At 47.6% G+C, this 27131-nt stretch overlaps 1 protein-coding gene across 1 annotated transcript in view; it reads left to right on the top strand.

Annotated features, from left to right (window-relative positions):
* stxbp4 (syntaxin binding protein 4) overlaps positions 1-24171 on the top strand; it is a gene marked incomplete at both ends in the record, with an annotated part of 53250 nt that extends 29079 nt beyond the window's left edge. The window contains 9 exons of the mRNA XM_084459824.1: positions 857-943; positions 2363-2506; positions 5629-5805; positions 6527-6643; positions 7980-8029; positions 9655-9785; positions 21698-21755; positions 23138-23245; positions 23979-24171. Of these exons, the coding sequence (XP_084315950.1) occupies positions 857-943; positions 2363-2506; positions 5629-5805; positions 6527-6643; positions 7980-8029; positions 9655-9785; positions 21698-21755; positions 23138-23245; positions 23979-24171 (1065 nt within the window). The remainder of the gene's footprint in view (positions 1-856; positions 944-2362; positions 2507-5628; positions 5806-6526; positions 6644-7979; positions 8030-9654; positions 9786-21697; positions 21756-23137; positions 23246-23978) is intronic.
* Positions 24172-27131: the final 2960 nt, after the last annotated feature.

The following is a 27131-nucleotide window of genomic DNA, read 5'->3' as shown; positions in this document are numbered from 1 at the left end:
GCAACATGCTAGTACACTACTAAGCCTATACTTTTAACTAACGTTACGTAAGCTGTTTTGTTACAACATATATCTTAGCTAAGCTAATAATAGCTAGCAAGCTAGCTAGTTAAAACTTACCTCGATGTGTTTCCTGAGATTCGATGGAGAATTCTTGAAGGCAAGCACCTCATGCCGTTTTGGCTTGCACAGCAAGCACACCATTCGCCATGATTGGTTTTTTTCCCATACAAACCCGAAAAGATCACTAAGATACGGCCATGGGTGAGGTAACTGAGGTTCTGCTCTTTCAGGCTCAGCCTGCTCTGGTTCTTCGCCATTGTCCATGGTGTGATGGATTGATCTGATCGCAGCAAGCTAACACTGACTTCCACTTCAACCCGCTCTGATGTGTCACAGTCACACTACTTAGGTCCCTAAGTTACTGACTGACTGCTGGCACTGTCGACTTGCGTGCCGTAGGCTACATGCGCGTTTTGAAATTTTAGCGGCAGCCAGGCTGATAAATCAAATGCGGATTACATGATTTACGCAAAGATACTGAAAAAAAAAAAATATATATATATGTCAAAGTAACGAGCCCTTTTTAAAAATGTAGGGAGTAGAAAGTACGATATTTTTGTTTTAAATGTAGGGAGTAAAAGTAAAAAGTTGTCAGAAAAAAAAAAACTTCTTAAAAGTACAAAGTAATGGCATTTTGTACTTAAGTACAGTAACGAAGTATTTCTACTTAAGTAAATCCCATCACTGCTCATAAGTGTGTGTGTGCCTGTGTGTGTGTGTGTGTGTGTGTGTGTGCCTGTGTGTGTGTGTGTGTGTGTGTGTGTGTGTCTGTGTGTGTCCTGTGCGTCCCCAGGAGCAGTTGGCTCAGTGTCAGAAGCAGCAGCAGCAGATGCAGGACGAGCTCACCAAGGCCGAGCAGGCCAATCACCTCGCCTTAAAGGTATAGTCCCGCCTTAAAGGTATAGTCCCGCCTTAAAGGTATAGTCCCGCCTTAAAGGTATAGTCCCGCCTTAAAGGTATAGTCCCGCCTTAAAGGTATAGTCCGCCACCTTTCTTCAGGCAGCCTGGCCTTGGGTTTGTTAAGCTGAGCAATGGATGGGGCCCGGGAAAGAAAATCACTTTCACACCATTGTGATAGTGGTTCATCCACTAGGAGGAGCTACACACACACACACACACACACACACACACACACACACACACACACACACACACACACACACACACACACACACACACAAGTATCCATCATGTTTTCAACCCCAGAATTAAGAGTGTGTGAAGTGGTTGACTTTCAGAGAGGTTTACAGGGACACTCTAGCTCACTCTGCTGCAGTGGTAAAAGCTGATGTGTGTGTGTGTGTGTGTGTGTGTGTGTGTGTGTGTGTGTGTGGGAGGGAGAGGCATAGCTGCTGCGTAGGCCCGCTGTATGGGTTCGAGGGCCAGAGTTAAAACAGTAGCTGTGGATATAAATATGTCCATGTTGTGGTGAGTCAGAAACAGAGAGTCTCATCCTCCAACCTCTCCTCCTCTCCTCTACCTCTATGCTGGCTCCGCTGGGATGCATAAACCGCACCTTTGAGAACCCACACATAGATACGGATCAAACACCCAGATCGAAACACACAAGTTTTGTTTATTTCTGCTCAGTCTTCGTCTTCGTCTTCACCTGCATGGCGTTTAGTCTGGTTGTCGTTACGTAACGAAGCTACTGTACTTTACTAACGGGTAGTAGCAGAGGCAGGGAGCAGTGTTGGGCTCCAGCACATCAAACAAAGATCATCTCTGCACATGAAACTGAGCCCAGATCAGCGGACCACACATAAACCCATCTCCTCTGTCACAACACAGATTGCATCTGATTGCATTTGTAATTAGTGTTTGGCTATCAGGTAGCACACACCCACGCACGCATACACACACACACACATACACACACACACACACACACACACACACACACACACACACACACACAGCAGGGTTGTTGGGTTCAGACACATGCACGCCAAAGCTCTATACAGTTCCTTCCTGCATATTTGATGAGTGTGTCAGGCACCGTTGAGTTCTCATCTCTGTAGAACTGGGCTTTTATGGAACACCGGAACCTTCTATGGACTAACATGGCCGGTTTGGATCGTGGATGTACAAGCCATGGTACAAACACACACACTTTCTCCTTAACATGATCATAGTAGGGTCAGACAGGGTTAGGGCTAGGGTCAAGACTAGGGTCAGGGCCAGGGTTCGGCCTAGGCTCTGGGCCAGGGCTAGAGAAAGGACTGGGCTTATTGCTAAGGCGTGGCTGAGGTTTAGAGGCTGTAACAGGAACTGTTATCGATGTCTCTAATGGCAGCAGGTAGCAGGTGTCTTCTTCACTTCCCGCTTACATAACAGTGGAGTCCTTTACCTGTCTGAGTTCAGCTACAGGCTCCTGGCGGGGGCGGCCGAGTCCCGGAAGAGGCGTCTGATCCTGCGTCAGCTGCTATACTCTGACAGTTACGTAACATGTCGCCGGGCGTCACCCCGTCCATCATGTGTTGTCGGCGTGTCAGTGTTAGCGTGCCGTCTCAAGTTGAGGGGCGAGCCGTGTTTGTCACTCAAACAAAAGAGCGTGGGAGGCTCTATAGGTGAAGTGATCCCAGTAGAGGCCGGGAGAGCAGCATCTAACAAAGACCGTAGACAAAAGAGAGAATGCCTGTCCTGCTTTGACATTCATTCATTCATTCATTCATTCATTCATTCATTCATTCATTCATTCATTCATTCATTCATTCATTCATTCATTCATTCATTCATTCAGTGAGTCAGTCGATCTTTGCACTGCATTTTTGCACTGCATTCAGTCATCTGTGGAGGCCCAAGATTTACTCCACGTCTGCATTCTTATGATACTGAACTGTGGTAAATCTCCATTAGACGACACATGGCTCCTCATCTCAGTGGAGTGATCAGGCATCAGAGCACCACGCCGCGCCTGCCTTGAAGTCCTGGTTAAGAGCGTTCCTCTTTTCCTGTTTGCGCCAACTCAAGATCCCCAAAATCTGGAGAGCCCTAGTTGTCGCAATCTCTAAGCCGAACAAGCCTGAAGGGGACCCCAAGAGTTACCGCCCCATCTCTCTGTTACAGTATGTATCCCCTTCAAGATCCTTGAGTGTCTCATCTACCCCCGCGTTGAACCAATCATCGACCTGCTGCTCCCACAGGAGCAGGCCGGATTCCGACGCGGGAGATCGACGTAGATCAAGTCACTTTGATGACTCAAGACATCGAGGACAGCTTTTCGGCTTTTCAGCCGTCTTTATAGACCTGACGGCTGCCTATGACACCGTATGGCACCGTGGCCTCACCTGCAAGCTGCTCCGCCTGCTGCCGGACAGGCACATGGTCAGCATGATCATGGAGCTTGTCCCAAACCACAGCTTCACCCTCACCACCGGTAGAGGACAGCGAAGCAGGTTGCGACGCCTTAAGAACGGCGTCCCCCAGGGATCTGTCCTGGCCCCCCTCCTTTATAACATCTACACCTACGACCTGCCAAACACAGTCTCCAGGAAGTATGCCTACACAGACAACCTTGCGCTGGTGTACTCAGCTGGAGACTAGCAGGCCGTGGAGGAGACACTGAGCCAGGACATGCAGACACTAGCGGCATACCTCCGGAAATGGAGATTGAAGCTCAGCGAGGCAAAGCCGGTGTCGGTGGCCTTCCACCTTAAAGTCGCACTGAAACGGACGTTTGAGATCATCTAACTTCCGTAGTTTGACGTATTTCCGACGCAAACAAGCTATGAGGGTGGGAAATATGTTTAGAGGAATTTGATTGGAACATTGACAAGTGGACGGGTTTTAAGAACTTTAGACAGATTCGATAGAAGGAGTTTGTAACCCCGATAGTGTATTCAGCCTGTTATTTTGACTATTTTGGTTCTTGAAGTGGTGTTTTTACAGTGAACTTTTAACATTGAAGTCAACGGGCACTTCCTCATCTCCACCCCCAATTATGTCAGACTGACCTGAGGTGAATAAGGTGAATTGGAAATGAATAGCTATAGCTAGCTAGCAAATTCAATTTATGAAACTGTCAACTGTCCCGAATGTTGGACTCGGAATACAGTCTATGTTAGCTCATTTAATTTTGCTAGCTAGAGCTATGCTAGCCAGTAATAGGCTGATAACGTTATTGCTAACTTGCATTAAATGGGAGTAAATTCGCCTACCATTCTGTTACAGGCTGAAACAAACAAGGTTGTTGACTCTCTGAGTCTTGTATGTCCTCTGGATCCAATTCGGGTTCAAACATACAGTATATTGTTGTACCACAAAGTTGTGAGTGTCCGGAGCATCCATTTTTCAGTAGCGGTAGTGGTACTTAACAGCACAGCTGGCAAAGCTTCTGCGAGTCAGTAGACATGGTTACCAAACTGTCAATCATATTGACTGCCAGTTTTCTTGACACGGCCACAAAACGAGGTGAACTTGTAGAGGGGGAAATTTGGGCATATTAAAAGCAGTATTACAGTACTTAAAAATGACTGAATAACAAAATTGATGGGCATATTCCGTTCTATGTCACCTAAAGATAACTGGCATGTGTCACATTCAACCACTTAATTCCCCCTTTAATGCAGAACACGGAGACAAACTGGCTGATGGAATCAGAAGGGGTTTTTAGTTGTGAGATCAAGGGGTAGGAGGATGGCGGGCGAGGCAGGTGGGATAGGAAGGGCTGGCTGGGCGGGTCCACTAGGCGAGGCAGGCAGGCAGGTGAGGGCAGATACAGCCTAGACTGGACAGGGAGGTCGGTAGATAGGCAGGCAGGCGAGGGCAGATACAGCCTAGACTGGACAGGGAGGTCGGTAGATAGGCAGGCAGGCGAGGGCAGATACAGCCTAGACTGGACAGGGAGGTCGGTATAGGCAGGCAGGTGAGGGCAGATACAGCCTAGACTGGACAGGGAGGTCAGTAGGCAAGCGGGTCAGGTGGATAGGTGGGCATACTGGAACTAAACACAAGAGAAAAAAAAACACACGCACGATAACAAGGTACTAGGAAGACTCACTACTATGAAATAATGCTGAGCGGCCAAGAGCAGGACTAACATGTGCAGTAGTACAACAACTATGAGTGGGTGGGAAGCCAGGGTTTAAATACAGCATGAGATGGGATGATGAACTGCAGGTATGTGATGTACACACACGCAGATAGGGAAGGGAGGGAGAGAGGGAGGGAGAGAGAGAGAGAGAGAAGAAGAGAGGGACTGGCCACGGGTTAGGGAGAGGCAGAAGTGGAGGGCAAATTTGAGCGCACCATTTTATCCTTCTCTGGACACAGTGCTTGAGACATGAGCTCTTTAACTTATTCACCTGATTCAGAGGATAAGGACAAGTCATTTTGACTCTCCTCTCTCCTCTCCTCTCCTCTCCTCTCCTCTCCTCTCCTCTCCTCTCCTCTCCTCTCCTCTCCTCTCCTCTCCTCTCCTCTCCTCTCCTCTCCTCTCCTCTCCTCTCCTCCTCTCCTCTCCTCTCCTCCCCTCCCCTCTCCTCTCCTCTCCTCTCCTCTCCTCTCCTCTCCTCTCCTCTCCTCTCCTCTCCTCTCCTCTCCTCTCCTCTCCTCTCCTGGTAGGAGGTGAAGGCCGGAGAGGAGGCGAGCCGTGCGTTGCGGAGCCGGGTCCACCTGGCTGAATTAGCCCAGAAGCAGGCCCGGGAGATGGAGATGGACTATGAGGAGGTGGTCCACCTCCTGGAGGCTGAGATCGCCGAGCTGAAGGCCCGGCGAGCAGTGCAGCCGACCCGGTCCGAGGTAACCGACGCCACGCCTCTCCCCGGGTCTTGGTGGACTCAGGTCCAGCTCTCCCGTCTGCTCTGGTCTTTAAAGTCCACTTCAGGTCTCCCTGCAAAGTCCACTCCAGCTCTCCCCTCTCCTCTGGCCTTGGTACGGTCCAGATGCATACAGCAGATGTATTATTCAGTGACAGGGATTCTGAGTGGAGAGATGAGATCTCACTGACGTCATCCTAGCAACCCTACTGGTCACACCACTGTCCTGGAAGGTGACTAACTGTCCTGGACTTCAATTGAATGGACAGCAAATGACCACATTCACATCATCTCTCAGTGCGCATAGAGAGATCCAGTAAAGGTGATTAGCCATGGAGGCTGGAGGATTTAGCTTCTAATGTCAGGCAAAGGTGTTGAGTGGGTACTCTTTAGATGTCATGAAGAAAAAGGCATTCTGAGTTCTATTTTAAAAGCCTTTATTTTAGTGGTATATCAAAATCATGTTGATAAAAACCTATTTACTTTTATTTATTTCCCCTTTATTTCATCAGACAAGTCATTAAGAACAAATTCTTATTTACAATAGTGGCCTGGGAAGTGACTAGAGCCACTCAAAAGCTTAAAAACCTCCCCTAGTCTGCTCTGTTCACTGAAGAGGTGAGGAGGATTGAGGAGGACACCAGGAAAGGAAGCAAGGAGTCAGTAAAGGACTTGTGACCTTCGACCTCTGTTGCGGTATACAGGACGAGCTGGACGAGCTGAGGAGGAGAGCGTCCGTCCTGGAGTGCCAGCTTCGCAAGAGCAAAAGGTCCAGAAAGGCCTTCGAGGTGGCCACCAGCAAACTGCTCAAGTTTGTGGAGGTAGGCCGCTATTGCCTCAGTCAAAGTTCTCACTACGATTTCTTCAATGTGATGCTGCCACTTTTTGAGTTCTTGTAATTAATAGGTTTTCAACGAAGACATTATGGAAAACAGCACGGTAAGAACAGTGGTCCTGCAGTACTTAACATTACAGTCTGATTAGCCTCGCGTGATTGGCTCTGCCCCAGCGACAGCACAGGGCGAGAGGTAATGTTTTCGGTGGCGTGTGTAGGTGGGTGCGTGCGTTTATTAGCAGGATTATGCAAAAAATACTAGACCGGTTTTCAAAACTCTATCGAAGGGTGTAGCACGGTCCAACTTAGAAACCTTTACATTTTGGAGTGGATCTGAATCACAGGGCGGTCCCACGGGACCCCCAAACACAGCTGCCCATTCACCGCCATTCATTTTTTGGACCAGGATTACGCAAAAACTACTGGACTGATTTTTATGGAACTGGGTTGAGGGGTGAAGCATGGGCCAACTTACAGTAGAACGGAGCAGATCTGAATAATGGGCCGGGTCAACGAATGAAAACAAAACCTTGAACGAAGCCAGTTCCCTGTGTGGGTGCACAAGAGATGAGGGGTTTGGACTGGGGTGTTCGGGAGGTGATCCCGGAGTGCACAGCACTGCCCTCCACCAGCTGCGGCCCGAGGGGGGCGCCACAGACCCGCCCAAACACGGCTGCCCATTCACCTCCAGTCATTTTTTGGACTTGGGCTCAGGACTGCTTATTTGTCCAGGATAAGAATAAGCGAGGGAACTCTTGTGCTCAGGAGCCAAAGATTCATTGTCAATGGGGAGAGTTAAAACAGCCAATGGGGAGAGTTAAAACGGCCAATGGGGAGAGTTAAAACGGCCAATGGGGAGAGTTAAAACGGCCAATGGGGAGAGTTAAAACAGCCAATGGGGAGAGTTAAAACGGCCAATGGGGAGAGTTAAAACGGCCAATGGGGAGAGTTAAAACGGCCAATGGGGAGAGTTAAAACGGCCATATCTCGACGTGGGAAGATCACAGAGACTCAGACGAGAGGTTTTGACTTTCATAAAGCTCTCAACTTAACGATTGTAGCAATACCAAACCTGTCGTGCTCCCACGCACGTGCGCACACACAGCCACGAAATGCATTAATGGGCGGAGGTGTGTGCTCTCCGAGCACCAGGTCCAGTTGGAACTGGCATTGAGTGGCACCAATGAGAAGCTTGTCTCCAAAACATACATCCTGTGAGTCAGACTACAGTATAATCAGCTCTTATTTGCAATGTCAGTTGTTTGTACATGGGGCTCAGTTACATTCAGAAGGTGTAATCTGTGCTGCTCTCCTCTCCCCAGACAGCACAGGACTTTCTCCTGGAGAACCAAGGGCCTGTGAAGAGCCATAGGTGAGAAATGTGTTCCACCCCCCCCCCACACACACACCTACACCCACATGCACACATACACACCCACACACACCTTGCTAATGGCTTCCTCACTGTAGGACTCATTCACAAGGCCGCTCAAGGGCTAAATGATGGAGAGACATAAGCGTGTTGCTAGTAGCAACAGCCGGTTTTCAGACACTTGTAGAACAGAAGAGCTCTCAGACCATCCTGCTCTACCATGGACTAGAGAGACACGAACGCTGCTCTCTCTCTCTCTCTCTCTCTCTCTCTCTCAGACCATCCTGCTCTTCCATGGACTAGAGAGACACGAACGCTGCTCTCTCTCTCTCTCTCTCCCACACATACACACTATCTCTTTCCCCCTCTCTGTCTCTCTCACACACACTCTCTCTCACTCTCTCTCACAAACACACCCCCCCCTCTCTCTCTCTCTCCCCCTCTCTCACTCTCTCTCTCTCTCACACACACACACACACACACACACACACACACACATCCTCTCTCTCTTTCTCTCACTCACTCTCTCTCACACACCCTCTCTCCTTTTCTCTCTCCCTCTCTCTCTGTTACACACATACCCTCTCTCTCACACTCTCTCTCACTCACTTTCTTTCTCTCTCTCTGGCTAACTGTGCTGCATTTTCTCTACCTATAGCCCCTTCACAACAGCACACGGTGCCAATCTACAAAACCTCCTGTAGATACCCTTGTGTGTGTTTGTGTGTGTGTATGTGTGTGTGTGTGTGTGTGTTGTGTGTGTGTATGTGTGTGTGCATGTGTGTGTGTGTGTTGACTCAGACACCTCAGTGGGTGGTAGGACTGTGGCTCTATAATGAGGGACCCTGCAGACAGCCGAGCCCATTAGTCGAGTCCAGCTCTGTCTTTGCAATGAACTTCTTACCCACAAACACACACACACACACACACACACACACATACATACCACCCCAAAGAACCTCCTAGACACACACACACACACACACACTTCAGTAACACACCAGCTCTGTCCTCACGACTGGATCGGAAGTAGATACCAGATCTTTATGTTTTGTTTAAGAAACAAGACCTGAGCCATTGTCGAGCAGTAGGGGCACTGGTCAGACTGTCCATGTTATGATACTGCTCCTAGATCCGCTGCACTCCTGCTCTCAGAGGGTTGATTAGTACAGGCCCAGATTCTGGCTGTTGACTCTTGTCTGTTTCTGGGTCAGTGGCGGCATCAAGATAGCATCTCTGACCTGGTCCGGTTGAGTCTCTGGTGTTTGGCTTCGTAAGCCAGTGAAGCCAGTATTTCCTATCCGTTAACAGCTGTTACTGTCCGTTATGTAAGTCTGGTTTGGATGTGCGTCAGTCTCTGACACCCCCTACGTAGAACCTCTTTGTTGGTCCACAGGTCACTTGGACAACTGGAGAAGCTGGGATTAAAGAAAATGAAAAATCCTGAATGAAGTCATATTAAATGACACAATTTCATTCTCTCTCTCTTTTTAAGGCATTATTACCAGAGGAAATGTAGGTTGACCAGAGACTGAATACAGCTTGTTTACTCCACATTGTCGATGTCCATATTGTCCGTGGGTGACGGCTGTGTTGACGGGTCCTTGTCGGTGCTCTGCCCCCAGCTCTGGTGACATGAAGGCCGGACTGCCTCCGGCCGCTTGCCACGAGGAGAAGCCTCCCTGGACGGCCGCTACGCTGGTGGCTGAGGCTAAAGAACTGACCCGCGCGGTTAGAGCGATCCTGGAGGTGGACTGTAAGTGATCTCTTTGCGTCTCCGTGCATGCCTGCATGTCCTCCTGTCTCCTGCTATATCTCTCTGGTACCAGACGGTCTCGCATGCGCAACCAACCGACCTGCCAACCAACTGACCAACTGAACACCCAACCATCCGACCAACTGAACACCCAACCATCCGACCAACTGAACACCCAACCATCCGATCAACTGAACACCCAACCATCCGACCAACTGAACACCCAACCATCCGACCAACCAACCAACCAACCAGCTGTCCGTCCATCCAACCAACCAACACAAGTCTTGAGCGCAGTAGCCTGTACTGTATTAGTATGTATTACTGTATTAGACTGAAACAAATTTATTATAATTTGTACAGTAAAAGACAGTTATTTCTGACCATTACACTGCACACAGTGCACCGAACCAGGAAAACGGGGCGTCAGAGACGAGGACCGGTGATCAGGAAGTCGTAGGTTCAAGTCCCAGGTCTACCAAGATGTTGTAGTGTGAACCGGTAGCTAAACAACAGTGAATATCAGTAATCCACTGTTCTCATCTTCCTCAGCACCTCTTCCCAGTTGTGTATCTAGTGTGATCCTCTCTATCCGGTCATTTAATAATGAATAAAATAAAAATGTATTTTATTTATAGAGCACATTTCATTGGGACACAATCTCAAAGTGCAAATTTTTCCCCTCAATCCACCGTACCACAGTAAAGACTTATTAAAATAAAATAAACCATCACAGAAGCAGTCACTCCACTACTAAATAGAACGATCTGGAGGTGACAACAAAAGCAATAAACTGACCTTTTACCAGCTGCATGAGAAAAACAGTCATTCAATTGTGCTTTGGGAGAATTTACAGTGTTTTACTGGCAACTTGACTCGTCAATGAGGTGCTGTGAAATGTTTCAGATTAGCTTGCTGTTATGTAACAGTTATCGCCCATTACTGACAACTGGAGTATTCCTGTTACAATAAATTACGTTTTTTATTCAGTAATTTCCTGCATAGTCATTTGTTGTGATCCCTTTCTTAAGTAACTGTGTCACACTTATGACCAGACGTGAAGGTGTCCAAACTCCATGAATATGGGCTGTGCTGTGACACAGTTACCTAATTCTGTTATAACATGAAGAGGACACACTCCACAGGGCTCTTGGCCCTCTGAGGGGGGGCCCCCTGCAGGTTCCTCTGGAATAGGGCCATCTGCTATGAAATGGCCTGTAAAAAGCAATCAAGCTTATTGAAGTATCAAATTGTTTTCTTGTGTTGTGCTTTTGTGTGTGTTTGTGTTGATGTAGAAAAAGTAGGTCAGTCCGATATCAGGTTTCCTTAAGTGTTTGTATATTTGCACTCAAAGTGATTTCACCAGCGTCATCGTTGCCTGGATACGGTGTTCTACTTAGAAAAAACATTTTACCTCAGCTTTCATCCAGATGCTTTGTATGCACACGCACACACGCACGCGCACACTCATGTTTGTGTTTTGGTGCGTTTGCTACCTGCTGCCCGCGATGTCCTCGCTGCTTCTGCGTTCTCTGCTTTTGCGTTCCTTGCTCATGTTTGTGTTTTGGTGCGTTTTTGCTACCTGCTGCCCAAGTTGTCCTCTCCGGTCCGTGGTTTGGGGGGTCCGTTTAGTGGCGTCGTGGAGCGCTGGATTCCGAGGCCACGGAGCACGTCCCTCTGTAGCACCGTTGTGCGATAATTTTGCTTGTGGTTGCGTATGGTTCAGTTGCGTCGCGTTGCTCGTGTAGCTTGTGTTGGGAGTTGGGAAGTCCATTTTTGAAGCGTTGCCTCCGCCGCCAGCCACTGGGTTCATTCATGAGCCGCTGATGTCACGGGTTGTTCATGCCTCATCCACCGCAATTACTCAACTATCGTAATAAAGCCCGAGGGTTCCAGCAGAACTGCTGCTCTACTCGCTAGCACCCATGATTTGCGAGTGCCACCACGCAGCTGGCGTTAGCCGTTCGGTGTAGCTAATGCTAGCTGGGTCACGTTAGCCGAATTGCCTTCAGCCGTGTCCAAACCTAGTTTCGGAAACAACAACAACGATGATGCACCTTAGCAATTGTTGCAATTTATTAGCTTTCTAAATAGTTTGGGTCCGTGGCATCAGGCTACCCGCAATGGTTACTTAGGGCAACGTAATGTTAGTTGTGCATTGCAATCAATTTAATACAAGCGATTATGCTCTGCAATCTGCTGCGTGTGTGTAACTATCATGGATGTATTAGGTAAAACGCAGTGCTTATTCTTTCCAACATTTACGTTTCGTCACCTGCACCTCCGCTGCGCCGGTGTTTGGGGCAGGGTTTACGGCTTTTATTTCTTCATTTAAAAGTAATGTATGCTACGCTTTTCACGCTTCAGTGTCGGATGTGTCATTATATGCTGCGTTTGGAATCCTGCAATTGCCTCTTCGCATTTAGCCTCTCTGCGTTTATATCAAAGACTAATCACCAGAATAATAAGGCTGCGGGCATAATCGGTTTGTCGACTGGACGATGGATAGGCCTACGTTGCGCAGCGATATGCAGTATCCACCAGTTCGTTCATGGCTAGCAATGGTAGGCTGCAGCTGTGGGATTAGCTCATGTTTGGGTTGCTGTCGGGCTGCCACTCTTATGTTGCTGTAGCCTACAAATATCTGAACAATATGAACATTCGGTTGGTTGTTTTCCATCCACCCATAACGGGAGGGCAATAGGCACCGCGAAGCGGTCCCTCCGGTCACCATGGAGGCAGAGACACTAGGCTGTATCTCCTTCGGACTCCACGAAGCGTCGGCCTGTGGAGGCCAGGGACTATAATGTACAGCAGTCCCCCTGTGGCTCTCTGACGGTCTTAGTGGGCTGAGTTACCTCCGAGCGTCTTCCCGATCGCGGCCCACTCTGATCGTCATAGAGGCAGGGGGCTAGATGCCGTTCCCTCTTCCTGCCCGGCACTCTGGGCCAAGCGGCCCAGAGGGAGGGAACATCTAGATTGCCACTTTCCACATACGTGGAAGGCAAGGGGCCCCCGAACAGATCACACCACCAAAATTCATATGCGTAAAAAATTAATATGCTGTATATATTGTTGCATGCTAATAAATGGGTCAATTTTGACTAAAGTGATCTCGACTGAAATAAAACTATATCTACACTGTGCTTGTCTCATGTTTTATAACTTTCTTAAGTGAATGACACATATTTGACTGAGTTCAATGCCTAGCCATGTTAAGAGTGAAGGACACAGAACCCAGAATGGATTTTTCAACTGACAAGCGCACCGAACTGTGGCATGAATCTACTGTAGGTGTTTCATGCTGTGTGGAGAATTACACTTTCTTTCTTTTCTCTCTCGACCAAAACTAATCAGTCGATCAACAGCCCAAGAATCGACCAGTTTACTAAATGGGGTCAGCGCTAGCACACGCTCACACACACACACGTGCTCACACACACACGCACGTACGCGCACACACACACGCACGTACGCACACACACACACACACACTGTAGTCTACCACAGCACATATAGCATACACTATGACAACATGTTGCACATTGTAACAACACAATACTCATTACACAGTAATAATGTGTAATAACACATTAGTGTCATACATTGTATTAGAACACTGATACACTGTTAAAACATACATTTATGCACACTGTTACAAATCCTGGCTCATGTCCCATCTCATATGACTATAACAGTAAATTATGACAGATGGTGAGTTTTAGGGTTCAACTCAATGGAATCATCAACAACTCCTTCCTCTCACAGGCAGGAGACATGAGCCACACATTAAGCATCGCTTCAAGACAAAGATGTCGCATTTAAAGCTTGGCAAAATAATTTGATTCTGATAGAAATGTAATTTGCCTTAATCCCATAAAGAATTGTCAGCTTCCTGAGTATCAAGTTAAATAAAATATCAATACCACTAAAATCTCAAACATTTTTTACTGACCAATTTTATTTTCCGATACTCATTATTTTAAGTTGAGTTAAAATGTACTTTTAAATTTGGGGAAAACATATTTTCTATCTGGTCGTGACTATGAGCGTGTACTTTACAGTATGTATGCAGATGTGTCATGTCTTGTGTTTGGTGTTGGGAGTCAGGGTGGTAAGCCTGTGGTTCACCACTCTGAATAAACAGATCCAGGAGTTGGACAGAATGATAATAAAGTACCCTCTTTACTAAACTGTCTCACGTCAGTGTTATTCTTTATTTTTCCCTGTCCTTTCCTCTCACTTCTGTAGTCCTATAAAGGCCTGAATAATACTAATGCGTGTTCGGCAAAAAAAAACATACATTTTCCTCTGTTGGCGCCTAGCAATTACACTACCCCCGTGATAACGACCCTCGAATCCGGAGGCTTTGGAATACACCCCGAGCTGCGTATTCGGGATAGAAATCCGGAGCTGCGTTGTTTGAGCTGTACCCAAAACGCCCGTGTGATTGTGGATTGTTTTCGCGGTAGGAATACATGGCCATGCAAATACGCATTAGTATAGTCCAGGCTTTACTCTCTCTTCTCCCTAGTCATCACCCTCTCTCTTCTGTCTAGTCCTCTTCTCTTCTGTCTAGTCCTCTTCTCTTCTGTCTAGTCCTCTCCTCTTCTCTTCTGTCTAGTCCTCTTCTCTTCTCTTCTGTCTAGTCCTCTTCTCTTCTGTCTAGTCCTCTCCTCGTCTGTCTAGTCCTCTTCTCTTCTGTCTAGTCCTCTTCTCTTCTGTCTAGTCCTCTTCTCTTCTGTCTAGTCCTCTTCTCTTCTGTCTAGTCCTCTTCTCTTCTGTCTAGTCCTCTCCTCTTCTGTATACGAGGTGCGACCGAAGAGTCCCCAGATTGTGTCAGCCACGCTCATGCCTCTATTTGAATTGAAGAAACAATGATATCCCTGTGTTGCCCTATATCTCACGACTATTCTGGTATAATATTGTTCATCTCACTCAATCGGTGCTTCTGTGACAGGCTGTTTTGTAGTGTCGCAGGGGTAGCTTGTCACAGTTGTGGCACTTTTCTCTACCAACTCCCAAAACTCAACAATTTTATTACAATAAAGAAAGTACACTCAAAACATTTTTATTACAGAATCTGCAGAGAAATTACACATTATCCCCCTCAAAGTAGTCCCCCCCAGAGTTAATGCACTTCTGCATTCGCTTTTGCCACCCATGGAAGCACTTGGCAAAGTCCTCCTCTTAGTTCCCCACTCACGGTGGCTTTGATCTCTTCCACGGAGGTGGGTGGCAAAAGCGAATGCAGAAGTGCTTTAACTCTGGGGGGGACTACTTTGAGGGGGACAATGTGTAATTTCTCTGCAGATTCTATAATAAAAATGTTTTGAGAGTGTACTTTCTCTATTGTAATAACATTGTTGAGTTTTGGGAGTTGGTAGAGAAAAGTGCCACAACTGTGACAAGCTCCCCCTGCGACACTCTACAAAACAGCCTGTCACAGAAGCACCGATTGAGTGAGATGAACAATATTATACCAGAATACATTACATTACAGTCATTTAGCAGACGCTTTTATCCAAAGCGACTAACAATAATTGCATTTAACGTAGGAAGAGCCAATGTACTACTACTTGCCAGAACTCACAAGTGCATCTTCTTTCTAAAACAAGTGACTAAGAGCATAATCTAGTGCTGAAGGCAAAGTGCAAGAATCACAATCTAAAGTACAGTGCAATATAATATAATACAATAAGTGCTTAGGTGGGAGGATTGTTGTAGTACTTCTTGAAGAGATGAGTTTTGAGCCTGTGACGAAAGATGGGCAGCGACTCTGCTGTCCTGACATCAGTGGGCAGCTCATTCCACCACTGCGGGGCCAGGACAGAGAAGAGCCGTGACCGTGTCGATCGACCGCAGGAGCCTCGGAGTGACGGGGCAACCAGTCGCCCTGAGGTAGCAGAGCGTAGCGGTCGGGAGGGGGTGTAGGGTTTGACCATGGCCTGGAGGTAGGAGGGGGCTGTTCCTTTCATTGCCCTGTAGGTTAGCGGCAGAGTTTTAAACTGGATGCGAGCCGCTACAGGGAGCCAGTGTAGGGAACAGAGGAGGGAAGTTGTGTGGGAGAATTTGGGGTGGTTGAACACCAGGCGAGCAGCAGCTTTCTGGACAAGTTCCAGAGGTTTAATGGCTGACGCCGGTGCCCCCGCGAGGAGGGAGTTGCAGTAGTCCAGGCGGGAGATAACTAGGGCCTGGATGAGTACCTGCGCCGTTTCATTAGTGAGGAAAGGGCGAATCCTCCTGATGTTGTAGAGCATGAATCTGCAGGAACGTGTGACGGATGTGACATGTGAGGAAAATGACAGTTGGTCATCCAGGGTCACACCCAGATTCCTCGCAGTCCGAGTCAGGGTCACCACTGTGTCTTCAATGGTGATGGCCAGGTCCCGGTGCGGACAGCCCTTCCCCGGGAGGAACAGCAGCTCAGTCTTGTCCAGATTGAGCTTGAGGTGATGTGTCGTCATCCACTCCGAAATGTCAGCCAAGCACCCAGCTATGCGTGTCTCCACTTTTGTATCAGAAGGGGGAAATGACAGAACCAGTTGGGTGTCATCGGCATAGCAGTGATAGGAGAAGCCATGCGAGCGAATGACAGAGCCCAGAGATGTAGTGTAGAGGAAAAACAGGAGAGGACCCAGGACGTCGTGAGATAGTCGTGAGATATAGGGCAACAAAGGGATATAATTGTTTTTTCAATTCAAATAGAGGCATGAGCGTGGCTGACACAATCCGGGGACTCTTCGGTCGCACCTCGTAGTCCTCTCATCATCTGTCTAGTCCTCTAGTCCTCTTCTCTTCTGTCTAGTCCTCTCCTCTTCTGTCTAGTCTAGTCCTCTTCTCTTCTGTCTAGTCCTCTTCTCTTCTGTCTAGTCCTCTCCTCTTCTGTCTAGTCTAGTCCTCTTCTCTTCTGTCTAGTCCTCTTCTCTTCTGTCTAGTCCTCATCTGTCTAGTCCTCTTCTGTCTAGTCCTCTTCTCTTCTGTCTAGTCCTCTTCTCTTCTGTCTAGTCCTCTTCTCTTCTGTCTAGTCTAGTCCTCTTCTCATCTATCTAGTCCTCTTCTCATCTATCTAGTCCTCTTCTCATCTGTCTAGTCCTCTCCTCGTCTGTCTAGTCCTCTTCTCTTCTGTCTAGTCTAGTCCTCTTCTCATCTGTCTAGTCCTCTTCTCATCTATCTAGTCCTCTTCTCTTCTGTCTAGTCCTCTCCTCTTCTGTCTAGTCCTCTTCTCATCTGTCTAGTCCTCTTCTGTCTAGTCCTCTTCTCTTCTGTCTAGTCCTCTTCTCATCTGTCTAGTCCTCTCCTCTTCTGTCTAGTCCTCTTCTCTTCTGTCTAGTCTAGTCCTCTTCTCATCTATCTAGTCCTCTTCTCATCTATCTAGTCCTCTTCTCTTCTGTCTAGTCCTCTCCTCTTCTGTCTAGTCCTCTTCTCATCTGTCTAGTCCTCTTCTGTCTAGTCCTCTTCTGTCTAGTCCTCTCCTCGTCTGTCTAGTCCTCTTCTCTTCTGTCTAGTCCTCTTCTCTTCTGTCTAGTCCTCTTCTGTCTAGTCCTCTTCTCATCTGTCTAGTCCTCTTCTCATCTATCTAGTCCTCTTCTCATCTATCTAGTCCTCTTCTCTTCTGTCTAGTCCTCTCCTCTTCTGTCTAGTCCTCTTCTCATCTGTCTAGTCCTCTTCTGTCTAGTCCTCTTCTCTTCTGTCTAGTCCTCTTGTCTTCTGTCTAGTCCTCTTCTCTTCTGTCTAGTCCTCTTCTCATCTATCTAGTCCTCTTCTCATCTGTCTAGTCCTCGTCTGTCTAGTCCTCTTCTCGTCTGTCTAGTCCTCTTCTGTCTAGTCCTCTTCTCTTCTGTCTAGTCCTCTTCTCATCTATCTAGTCCTCTTCTGTCTAGTCCTCTCCTCATCTGTCTAGTCCTCTCCTCGTCTGTCTAGTCCTCTTCTCGTCTGTCTAGTCCTCTTCTGTCTAGTCCTCTTCTCATCTGTCTAGTCCTCTTCTCATCTATCTAGTCCTCTTCTGTCTAGTCCTCTTCTCATCTGTCTAGTCCTCTTCTGTCTAGTCCTCCTCTGTCTAGTCCTCTTCTCTTCTGTCTTGTCCTCTTCTCTTCTGTCTAGTCCTCTTCTGTCTAGTCCTCTTCTGTCTAGTCCTCTTCTCTTCTGTCTAGTCCTCTTCTCTTCTGTCTAGTCCTCTTCTCTTCTGTCTAGTCCTCTTCTCTTCTGTCTAGTCCTCTTCTCTTCTGTCTAGTCCTCTTCTCTTCTGTCTAGTCCTCTTCTCTTCTGTCTAGTCCTCTTCTCATCTATCTAGTCCTCTTCTCTTCTGTCTAGTCCTCTTCTGTCTAGTCCTCTTCTCTTCTGTCTAGTCCTCTTCTCATCTGTCTAGTCCTCTTCTCATCTGTCTAGTCCTCTTCTCATCTGTCTAGTCCTCTTCTCTTCTGTCTAGTCCTCTTCTCTTCTGTCTAGTCCTCTTCTGTCTAGTCCTCTTCTCTTCTGTCTAGTCCTCTTCTCATCTGTCTAGTCCTCTTCTCATCTGTCTAGTCCTCTTCTGTCTAGTCCTCTTCTCTTCTGTCTAGTCCTCTTCTGTCTAGTCCTCTTCTCTTCTGTCTAGTCCTCTTCTGTCTAGTCCTCTTCTCTTCTGTCTAGTCCTCTTCTCTTCTGTCTAGTCCTCTTCTGTCTAGTCCTCTCCTCGTCTGTCTAGTCCTCTTCTCTTCTGTCTAGTCCTCTTCTCTTCTGTCTAGTCCTCTTCTGTCTAGTCCTCTTCTCATCTGTCTAGTCCTCTTCTGTCTAGTCCTCTTCTCTTCTGTCTAGTCCTCTTCTCTTCTGTCTAGTCCTCTTCTCGTCTGTCTAGTCCTCTTCTCATCTATCTAGTCCTCTTCTGTCTAGTCCTCTTCTGTCTAGTCCTCTTCTCTTCTGTCTAGTCCTCTTCTCTTCTGTCTAGTCCTCTTCTCTTCTGTCTAGTCCTCTTCTCTTCTGTCTAGTCCTCTTCTCATCTGTCTAGTCCTCGTCTGTCTAGTCCTCTTCTCTTCTGTCTAGTCCTCTCCTCTTCTGTCTAGTCCTCTTCTCTTCTGTCTAGTCCTCTTCTCTTCTGTCTAGTCCTCTTCTCATCTGTCTAGTCTAGTCCTCTTCTCTTCTGTCTAGTCCTCTTCTGTCTAGTCCTCTTCTCTTCTGTCTAGTCCTCTTCTGTCTAGTCCTCTTCTCTTCTGTCTAGTCCTCTTCTCTTCTGTCTAGTCCTCTTCTCGTCTGTCTAGTCCTCTTCTCATCTGTCTAGTCCTCTTCTCTTCTGTCTAGTCCTCTTCTCTTCTGTCTAGTCCTCTTCTCTTCTGTCTAGTCCTCTTCTCTTCTGTCTAGTCCTCTTCTCTTCTGTCTAGTCCTCTTCTGTCTAGTCCTCTTCTGTCTAGTCCTCTTCTCGTCTGTCTAGTCCTCCTCGTCTGTCTAGTCCTCTTCTCATCTGTCTAGTCCTCTTCTCATCTGTCTAGTCCTCTTCTGTCTAGTCCTCTTCTCATCTGTCTAGTCCTCTTCTCTTCTGTCTAGTCCTCTTCTCTTCTGTCTAGTCCTCTTCTCATCTGTCTAGTCCTCTTCTCTTCTGTCTAGTCCTCTTCTCTTCTGTCTAGTCCTCTTCTCATCTGTCTAGTCCTCTTCTCATCTGTCTAGTCCTCTTCTCTTCTGTCTAGTCCTCTTCTCTTCTGTCTAGTCCTCTTCTCTTCTGTCTAGTCCTCTTCTCATCTGTCTAGTCCTCTTCTCTTCTGTCTAGTCCTCTTCTGTCTAGTCCTCTTCTCTTCTGTCTAGTCCTCTTCTCAGTATCAAGGCTTCTAAAGGCTTCTCAGTATCAAGTTGTTTAAAGCATGGGGAAATGTAATTTTAGTGATAACGGTGACAGTGAAATACTGTTTGTCATCAGTAATACAGTACATAAAATACCTGAATATCAGAAAGATTATAAAATCCCCACAAAAAACAAACAATCACAGCCAAAGTGGTAAGAAACCCAAAATACGCTATTTTGCAGTCTGTGGGGATACCCCAATGTTTTCCCCAACTTGTGGGCGTGGCCTACTGACGGATTTCAGATACACCCACACACACACATACACACCCACACACACACACTGACCCAACATCTCCCATAGATAATTTCCTCTCCCTCTGTGTCTGTGTGACATTTTTCTAATAAGCAGCTTCCGTGCCTTAGTCTCGTTTCTCAGTACCAGCAGAGTTCAATCCTTGATTCTCAGTACCAGCAGAGTTCAAGCCTTGATTCACAGTACCAGCAGAGTTCAAGCCTTGATTCACAGTACCAGCAGAGTTCAAGCCTTGATTCTCAGTACCAGCAGAGTTCAATCCTTGATTCTCAGTACCAGCAGAGTTCAAGCCCTGTTTCTCAGTACCAGCAGAGTTCAAGCCTTGATTCTCAGTACCCGCAGAGTTCAGCTGTCAGCCCTTAGCCTCTGAAGCAGTGATTGAGCCTTGTGGCTGAACCCCATCCGCCCCCCAGGGTTTCTGAAGCCGGGCCCCTCCTCTGTGAGGTTAGCAGCTCCATACCCCTGGTCCCCTCTGGAGGAGGATCATCACTCCCCCCTTGATATCTGTCCAGCACAACACTGATGCTGTTCGCTGTTGGAATTAAAAATATACTTTTTGGGGGAAGAAATAGTTTTCGACCCTCTCTAGAAATTAATCAATTATTGGTCTTGTTACTTCCTTAAATATTGAACTATTGATTTTGCCATTGTTTCCTTTGGTAAATGTATGCCACTTTATGGAACATAGTAAACCTTTGATTCCATGTTTTGGCTAGCAAGATACCACCTGCTTGGAGCTACTGTAACATGGCTTATTCCACTATCCACCGTCAACATTTAACTCAAGGTGTGAAACCCTGTCTGTGAAATGTATCGCCAATATACACTTCTTACATTCTGCTGGACACAAAGGCGATCTCTCAATGAGATCATGTTTCTTTGTTTCTAAGGGTGAGAACTCTATTGTCAGGTCACTGTAGTTGCATTGTGGGTATTGTGATGTGCACAGTTCGTGGTCCTGGTGCTTCCTGTGTACAGTAAGAGACTAGGATCGTGTTCGCTGAGACAAGCCCCTCAACATAGAGCCACTATCTCCAGATCGGACAGTCGGACACACTCCTGACATATGCAGGTTGTCACACAGCAAAGCCATTTTGTCAGCACAGCAGAACGAGACATGTTCAGGTGTAGAATATTAACACATCTACTCACAGTATCTTTATTGTGAGAGACAGTCGGATGAGCAACTATTTTCTGAACACAGTGAGTGGTACACACTGCCAGTGTGCCATTAGGGAACGTCTAAGAAAGCAGGAAGATCCTTTCTAGTAACTCTGGTTCTAGCCTTACAGGAGGCGTGACTGTCAGGCAGGCAGACAGCAGACAGGTTTACCGAACTTTTCCTTTTCTTGTCTCCAAAAAGTGTCAAAATCTGCCTCAATACCCTTGGGGCATCATGCGAAACTCTATCAGGTTTTGTTTGTCAAAAAAGGGTTGATCCCATTTACATTAACCCGTAAAAAGAGACCAGTGGCTCTGGGGAGGGATGATGCACACCGCTGTGGGGAGGTTCGAGGGACCTGATATGGGTGTGGCAGTCTGACTTTTTGCCCAGAGATTCTGGAGTAATGTCGTTGGTGGTGATGCCAGTGTCCAGGCTGGCAGGATGGCAGCTCCCTGGGCTCAAACACGTGTGACCCAACACACAACTTGATGGCGCCACTGTAAAGCTAACAATTCGATGGCGGTGGGCATGGGGCTGTATTCCACCCTGAGGAGAGACTTTGACCAATCAACCCCCGATTACACCGGCTAGCTTTGGCAAACCATTAGCCATAGATCAGACCTCCTCAGTGCGGTCAGTAGATCAGACCAGATGATGGTTTCTCCTCCGCGTTCTCTCCCCAGGTCTGCCTTACGGTTGGGAGGAGGCCTACACCGCAGATGGAGTCAGGTACTTCATCAAGTAAGACACCGACGCCGAGGGGGAGTGTTTTAGATCAATGTTCAGATCAATGCTTAGACCAAACCTCGTCTCTGCCTGGAGCGTTGTGTGGATTGGGGTTTTGCATGTTTGGGGACATCACAGCACAGCAGTTCTATTGTGCCAGAACAGGGGTCAGCAGCCTTTATGAGCAAAATAGACATTTTTGGCCCAAAAAATGAATCAAAAATCTGACTGGAGCCGCAAAACATATTTGAGCCTTATAATGAAGAAAATGTTTCCCCTAGATTTGTTTTCAGGCTTGGTGGTACTCACCCGGGGGAAGGGACACGTTAAGGGATGTTTGGGTTATTTTGAGGGTCAAACACTTAATTTCCTGCATTCTGATGAATTTCTATGCACCAATTTGTGCTGAATTAAATCTATTAGTAATACATTTATTTTGTTATTCATTTCCATATAATTGTTTGTGGAGATGGAGAGGGAGTTTGGCCGGAGAATCGGAGCAGCTGGTGCGGTTCTGCAGTTGCTTTACCGCGCTGTTGTGACGAAAAGAGAGCTGAGCCAAAAGGCAAAGCTCTCGATCTACCGGTCTATCTTCGTCCCCATCCTCACCTATGGTCATGAAGGATGGGTCATGACCGAAAGAACGAGATCACGGATACAAGCGGCCGAAATGAGTTTTCTCCGGAGGGTGGCTGGGGTCTCCCTGAGAGATCGGGCGAGAAGTTCAGTCATCTGGGAGAGGCTCGGAATAGAGCCGCTGCTCCTTTGCGTCAAAAGGAGCCAGTTGAGGTGGTTCGGGCATCTAGTGAGGATGCCTCCTGGGCGCCTCCCAGGGGAGGTGTTCCAGGCGTGTTCAGCTGGGAGGAGGACCCAGGACCAGGTGGCAGGACTACATCTCCGCACTGGCCTGTGAGCGGCTAAAGATTCCCCAGGAAGAGCTGGTTGATGCTGCTAGGGAAAGGGATGTCTGGGGCCCACTGCTGGAACTGCTGCCTCCGCGACCCGACCACGGATAAGCGGACGACGATGGATGGATGGATGGATAATTGTTTGTCAAAGCCAGGGAGCCACTGGAGAGCATCTTAAGAATCGCATTTGGCTCTGGAGCCGCAGGTTGCAGACAATAACAATGACAAGCACTGAAGTAATTAATTGAAAAATACACATTACTGAAGTTTGGTTGATAAATGATGCTTTCATCAAGCACTTCCAGTGTTGATTCTGGTGTGGAGGAACATGCTGCTTGTGAGAGGCTGGAAGTAGAGATGATTGAGGCTGAGACTAATCTGAAGGCGAAGTGCTTGACTGCATCACCGCCACTAACACCCTTAATCCAGTTAGACCAAGTTAATACAGCTAGACCAGTAAGAGTAGTGCTTTGTGTTGTGCTTTGACAGCCATGTGACCCAGACGACGTCATGGACTCATCCAGTGACCAGCACCGTGGACAGGATCAACCGAGAGGGGGAGGGGCAAGTGGTGGACCCACCAATAGCGACAGAGACGTAGGCTGGCATTCCACTAAATCTACACACTCCGGTCAAATATAATTCTGCCACCACGAGGAAGACATGAGACTTGAGAGTTCCCGTACATGCCGTCAGTTTTTAGTTGTACATTTGGGGGGAGAAGACAGAGACTAGTGAGGATAAGAGACTGGCTGGTGGACTGGCAGGTGTGACATCTGGATGACCTGCCAGTCTCTCTCTTCACCTGTTATTCTGTCTCTCTACCCATCAATCTCTCTCTCCATCTGCTAATCTCTCTCCACCTGCTCATCTCTCTCCACCTGCTAGTCTCTCTCCACCTGCTAATCTCTCTCCACCTGCTAATCTCTCTCCACCTGCTAATCTCTCTCCACCTGCTAATCTCTCTCCACCTGCTAATCTCTCTCCACCTGCTAATCTCTCTCCACCTGCTAGTCTCTCTCCACCTGCTAGTCTCTCTCCACCTGCTAATCTCTTCTTGATGTTCTTCCTGGAACTGCCTCTCCTCCTTCCTGCCTATTCTTCTCCTCCTCTGTTTCTCCCCTCTGACCTCCATGGGCATAGGCTGGCCTCTTCTGTCTAAACAGCTCTAACTCCTGTCTCAGTCTCCAGACCAGGAGAGCTCGGTCTGAGAGAGAAAGACCATCTCTCCCGTCGCCCAGAGAGAAACCTTTTCTTGGGTTTGTTTGTTAAACTGCACCTTGAAACATGTTTACCCAGCTCTGAATGGGCCTCTCTCGGCTACGCTCAGCACCAAGGCCACCGTGGAGCTCAGACAAACCAGCATTGTGTTTCCTCTCTCCGCTGCGCTCAGCACCAAGGCCACCGGGGAGCTCAGACAAACCAGCATTGTGTTTCCTCTCTCCGCTACGCTCAGCACCAAGGCCTCGGAGGAGGCCGAGAGCAGATATAAGACAGCTTCCACAGACCAGGAAGGTCACTGACCATTGTAGATCCAGATATATTCAATTTACCGACCACTATTACTGTCTATGTCAGAAAAGAAAGTAAACATTAGGGATTACGTCGCAATAGGAATTATGTCTCTTTCGTGCATTGGAGATAGAATCTATTGGAGATAGAACCTTATAACTCAGTATGTGTTTTTGGAGAACTTTTATATTCAATGAAATACAGACTAAAAAATATATAAAATATATATATAATAAATATATAAAATAACACGACACAGGCATTAATAAACATCCAATGGATCAGTACAGTATATGTAAATAACTCAATTTGAACAAAAATGTGAGAAAGAACCTTATAATTCTAAGCTCACGCATCATTGTAGGTCTGGATATATTGGTGTGCTCAGAACAGGCAGATGGGATCTGGAAGGAGGCTGAGGAAAGACAACTTCCCTTTCCTGTGATCCTACTCAGCACTCTATTCCAGACGGTACCTTGTCCTAACAGTATATGTGATGTGTGAGACCCCTAGCTATTAACATGTTATAACCCCTAGCTATTAACATGTTATAACCCCCTGCTCTACAGTCCCCTAGTCTCTACCGTGTACCTCTTCCTTGTGCGCTGGACATAACCTAGTCAACACCCTATGGCATAGACTGTACCCAGCCTCATATACTGTAGTCTAGCTAGCCTATAACCTTCCTTGATCGCATCATAGCAGTAGGCCTGTACCAGGAACTCGTTTCCCTGTGATCTAGGAAATTAACGAAATTATGTTGTGTTTTGTTCTTTTTGTGATTTATGTTATTGAAGGGTAACCTGATAAAGCTTGTGAAAACAAAAGTGTTGTATTGTTGTCCTAGGGGCTGGTGTGGGCATTGGAAAAAGTCAACTGCAGGTGTGTGTGTGTGTGTGTGTGTGTGTGTGTGTGTGTGTGTGTGTGTGTGTGTGTGTGTGTGTGTGTGTGCGTGCGTGCGTGTGTGGAAAGCTCAAACCAATATTCACCCTGCCCAGGGCTGAGTATTGATTTTCTCTCTGGAACAGGTGTGGTTAAATATATCTGCTGCTTCCCTTTGGAGATGCTAATCACATGATGCACACACACACACACACGCATGCACACACACATGCACACGCGTGTACACACACACACACACACACACACACACATGACTGTTATCATGTCTGCCTTCTCCAGGGTTAGAGGGTTACAGCAACTTTATCTGTTCTATACCTCACACATCTGGTTCTGCTTCACTGGAGATTCCACTCAAACACCACTTGAGCAAGGATAGTGTGTGTGTGTGTGTGTGTGTGTGTGTGTGTGTGTGTGTGTGTGTGTGTGTGTGTGTGTGTGTGCGTGCACGTTTGTTCGAAAGGGAAATTACAAAATAATCCACTTGCCTGTTTAACCTTTTGAATGCAGTTTTGTTTAACTTTGGATGCCTGTTGTAGAGGCAGCATCCCTGCCAAAGCAATATCAACCTTCAGTCAGTCCAGGGTTGACAACAACAAACTGGTTAGATGTGGGAGATAAAGATTATACAGCAGCAATACATAACACACCGGGGCTAATTTAGGTCAGCCTCCATGCCAAGTGCATTTTCAGCCTCTGATTGGTCAATACCGGAGGGAGACTTTACTGGGGGGACGGGGGTCATTAGGTCGTCCACAGACGGGCCTCCCATCTTTGTCTCCAGTAATCCCGGTCCTCCACACACCTGGCGATCTCATCAGTGGTCTCCACTCCTGCATCCATCTTGATTATGTCCTCAAATGTTTTAGAAGAACGTCCTCGCGACTTGTGTCTCCGCCATGGAGATGGCTCCCATAACACCAGCCTGCTGGCCGGAAGCTCACGGTGTCTGTAGCAGTGCCCAGCCAGCCTCATTCTCCTCGCTGTTCTCTTCCCACTCACCCTCGACCTCTCTCCGTACAGATCTTTAATACTGACGTGCGGGTTATGACTTATGTCCAGTGCTGGACGTAGCATTCTGGTGTAGCGTCCGTCCAGTGACCTCTGCAGGGAGTGGCTCAGGGTCCAGTGACCTCTGCAGGGAGTGGCTGAGGGTCCAGTGACCTCTGCAGGGAGTGGCTCAGGGTCCAGTGACCTCTGCAGGGAGTGGCTGAGGGTCCAGTGACCTCTGCAGGGAGTGGCTGAGGGTCCAGTGACCTCTACAGGGAGTGGCTCAGGGTCCAGTGACCTCTGCAGGGAGTGGCTGAGGGTCCAGCACTCAGCCATACAGGAGAACGACCTCCACAGTGGCGTTGAAGAAGTGGAGCTTAGTTTCACAAGGGAGGTTGGATTTCCACACGTTGCTCATGACGTTTAGAGTGAGCGCCTTCCTCACTTTGAGGTCCTGTTCTGTTGAGGTGACCCAAGAGCCCAGGTTTTGACCCAAGAGCCCAGGTTTTGACCCAAGAGCCCAGGTTTTGACCCAAGAGCCCCGGTTTTGACCCAAGAGCCCAGGTTTTGACCCAAGAGCCCCGGTTTTGACCCAAGAGTCCAGGTGGAGGAGAAGTGAAGATTATATCATCAAAATGTATATTTTTTAGACGACAGGCCTAGGAGGCGAAGTTCTGATGTTGGAGTGATCTCTCAATTCAGCCTGATCGATAAAATCCTGACTCATATCAAAGTGGACAGGAGCCTGTGTCCTTAGTTAGGGGTGCAGGGAGCTGCTGGTAGAGTCCTTGTATGTGGAGTATTGAGCTCAGGGATAGGCCTACAGCTAGAAATGCAGCGCAGGATGGCGTCGCCCACACACTTACCTCAGTGGCCTGTTCTATCCCGAGGAGCCGGAGTGGAGGAGCGCTGTCCTACTTTCACTGCACCAGTAACCCTGAAGTGCTTTACCAACCGATTTGGCCAAGCAAGTTTGACTGGGAGAGCTAGATATGGCAGACATCACAGTTGTAACATAAGTGGAATACTAACATCATTACATTACAGATGGCATAACTGTAAACTCAGATACATGAATGAT

This window comes from Borostomias antarcticus (genome assembly GCF_949987555.1).
Source record: "Borostomias antarcticus genome assembly, chromosome: 29".
Taxonomy (NCBI): domain Eukaryota; kingdom Metazoa; phylum Chordata; class Actinopteri; order Stomiiformes; family Stomiidae; genus Borostomias; species Borostomias antarcticus.
The sequence above is the reverse complement of the archived record's forward strand: the minus strand, read 5'-3'. Positions and strand labels throughout refer to the sequence as shown.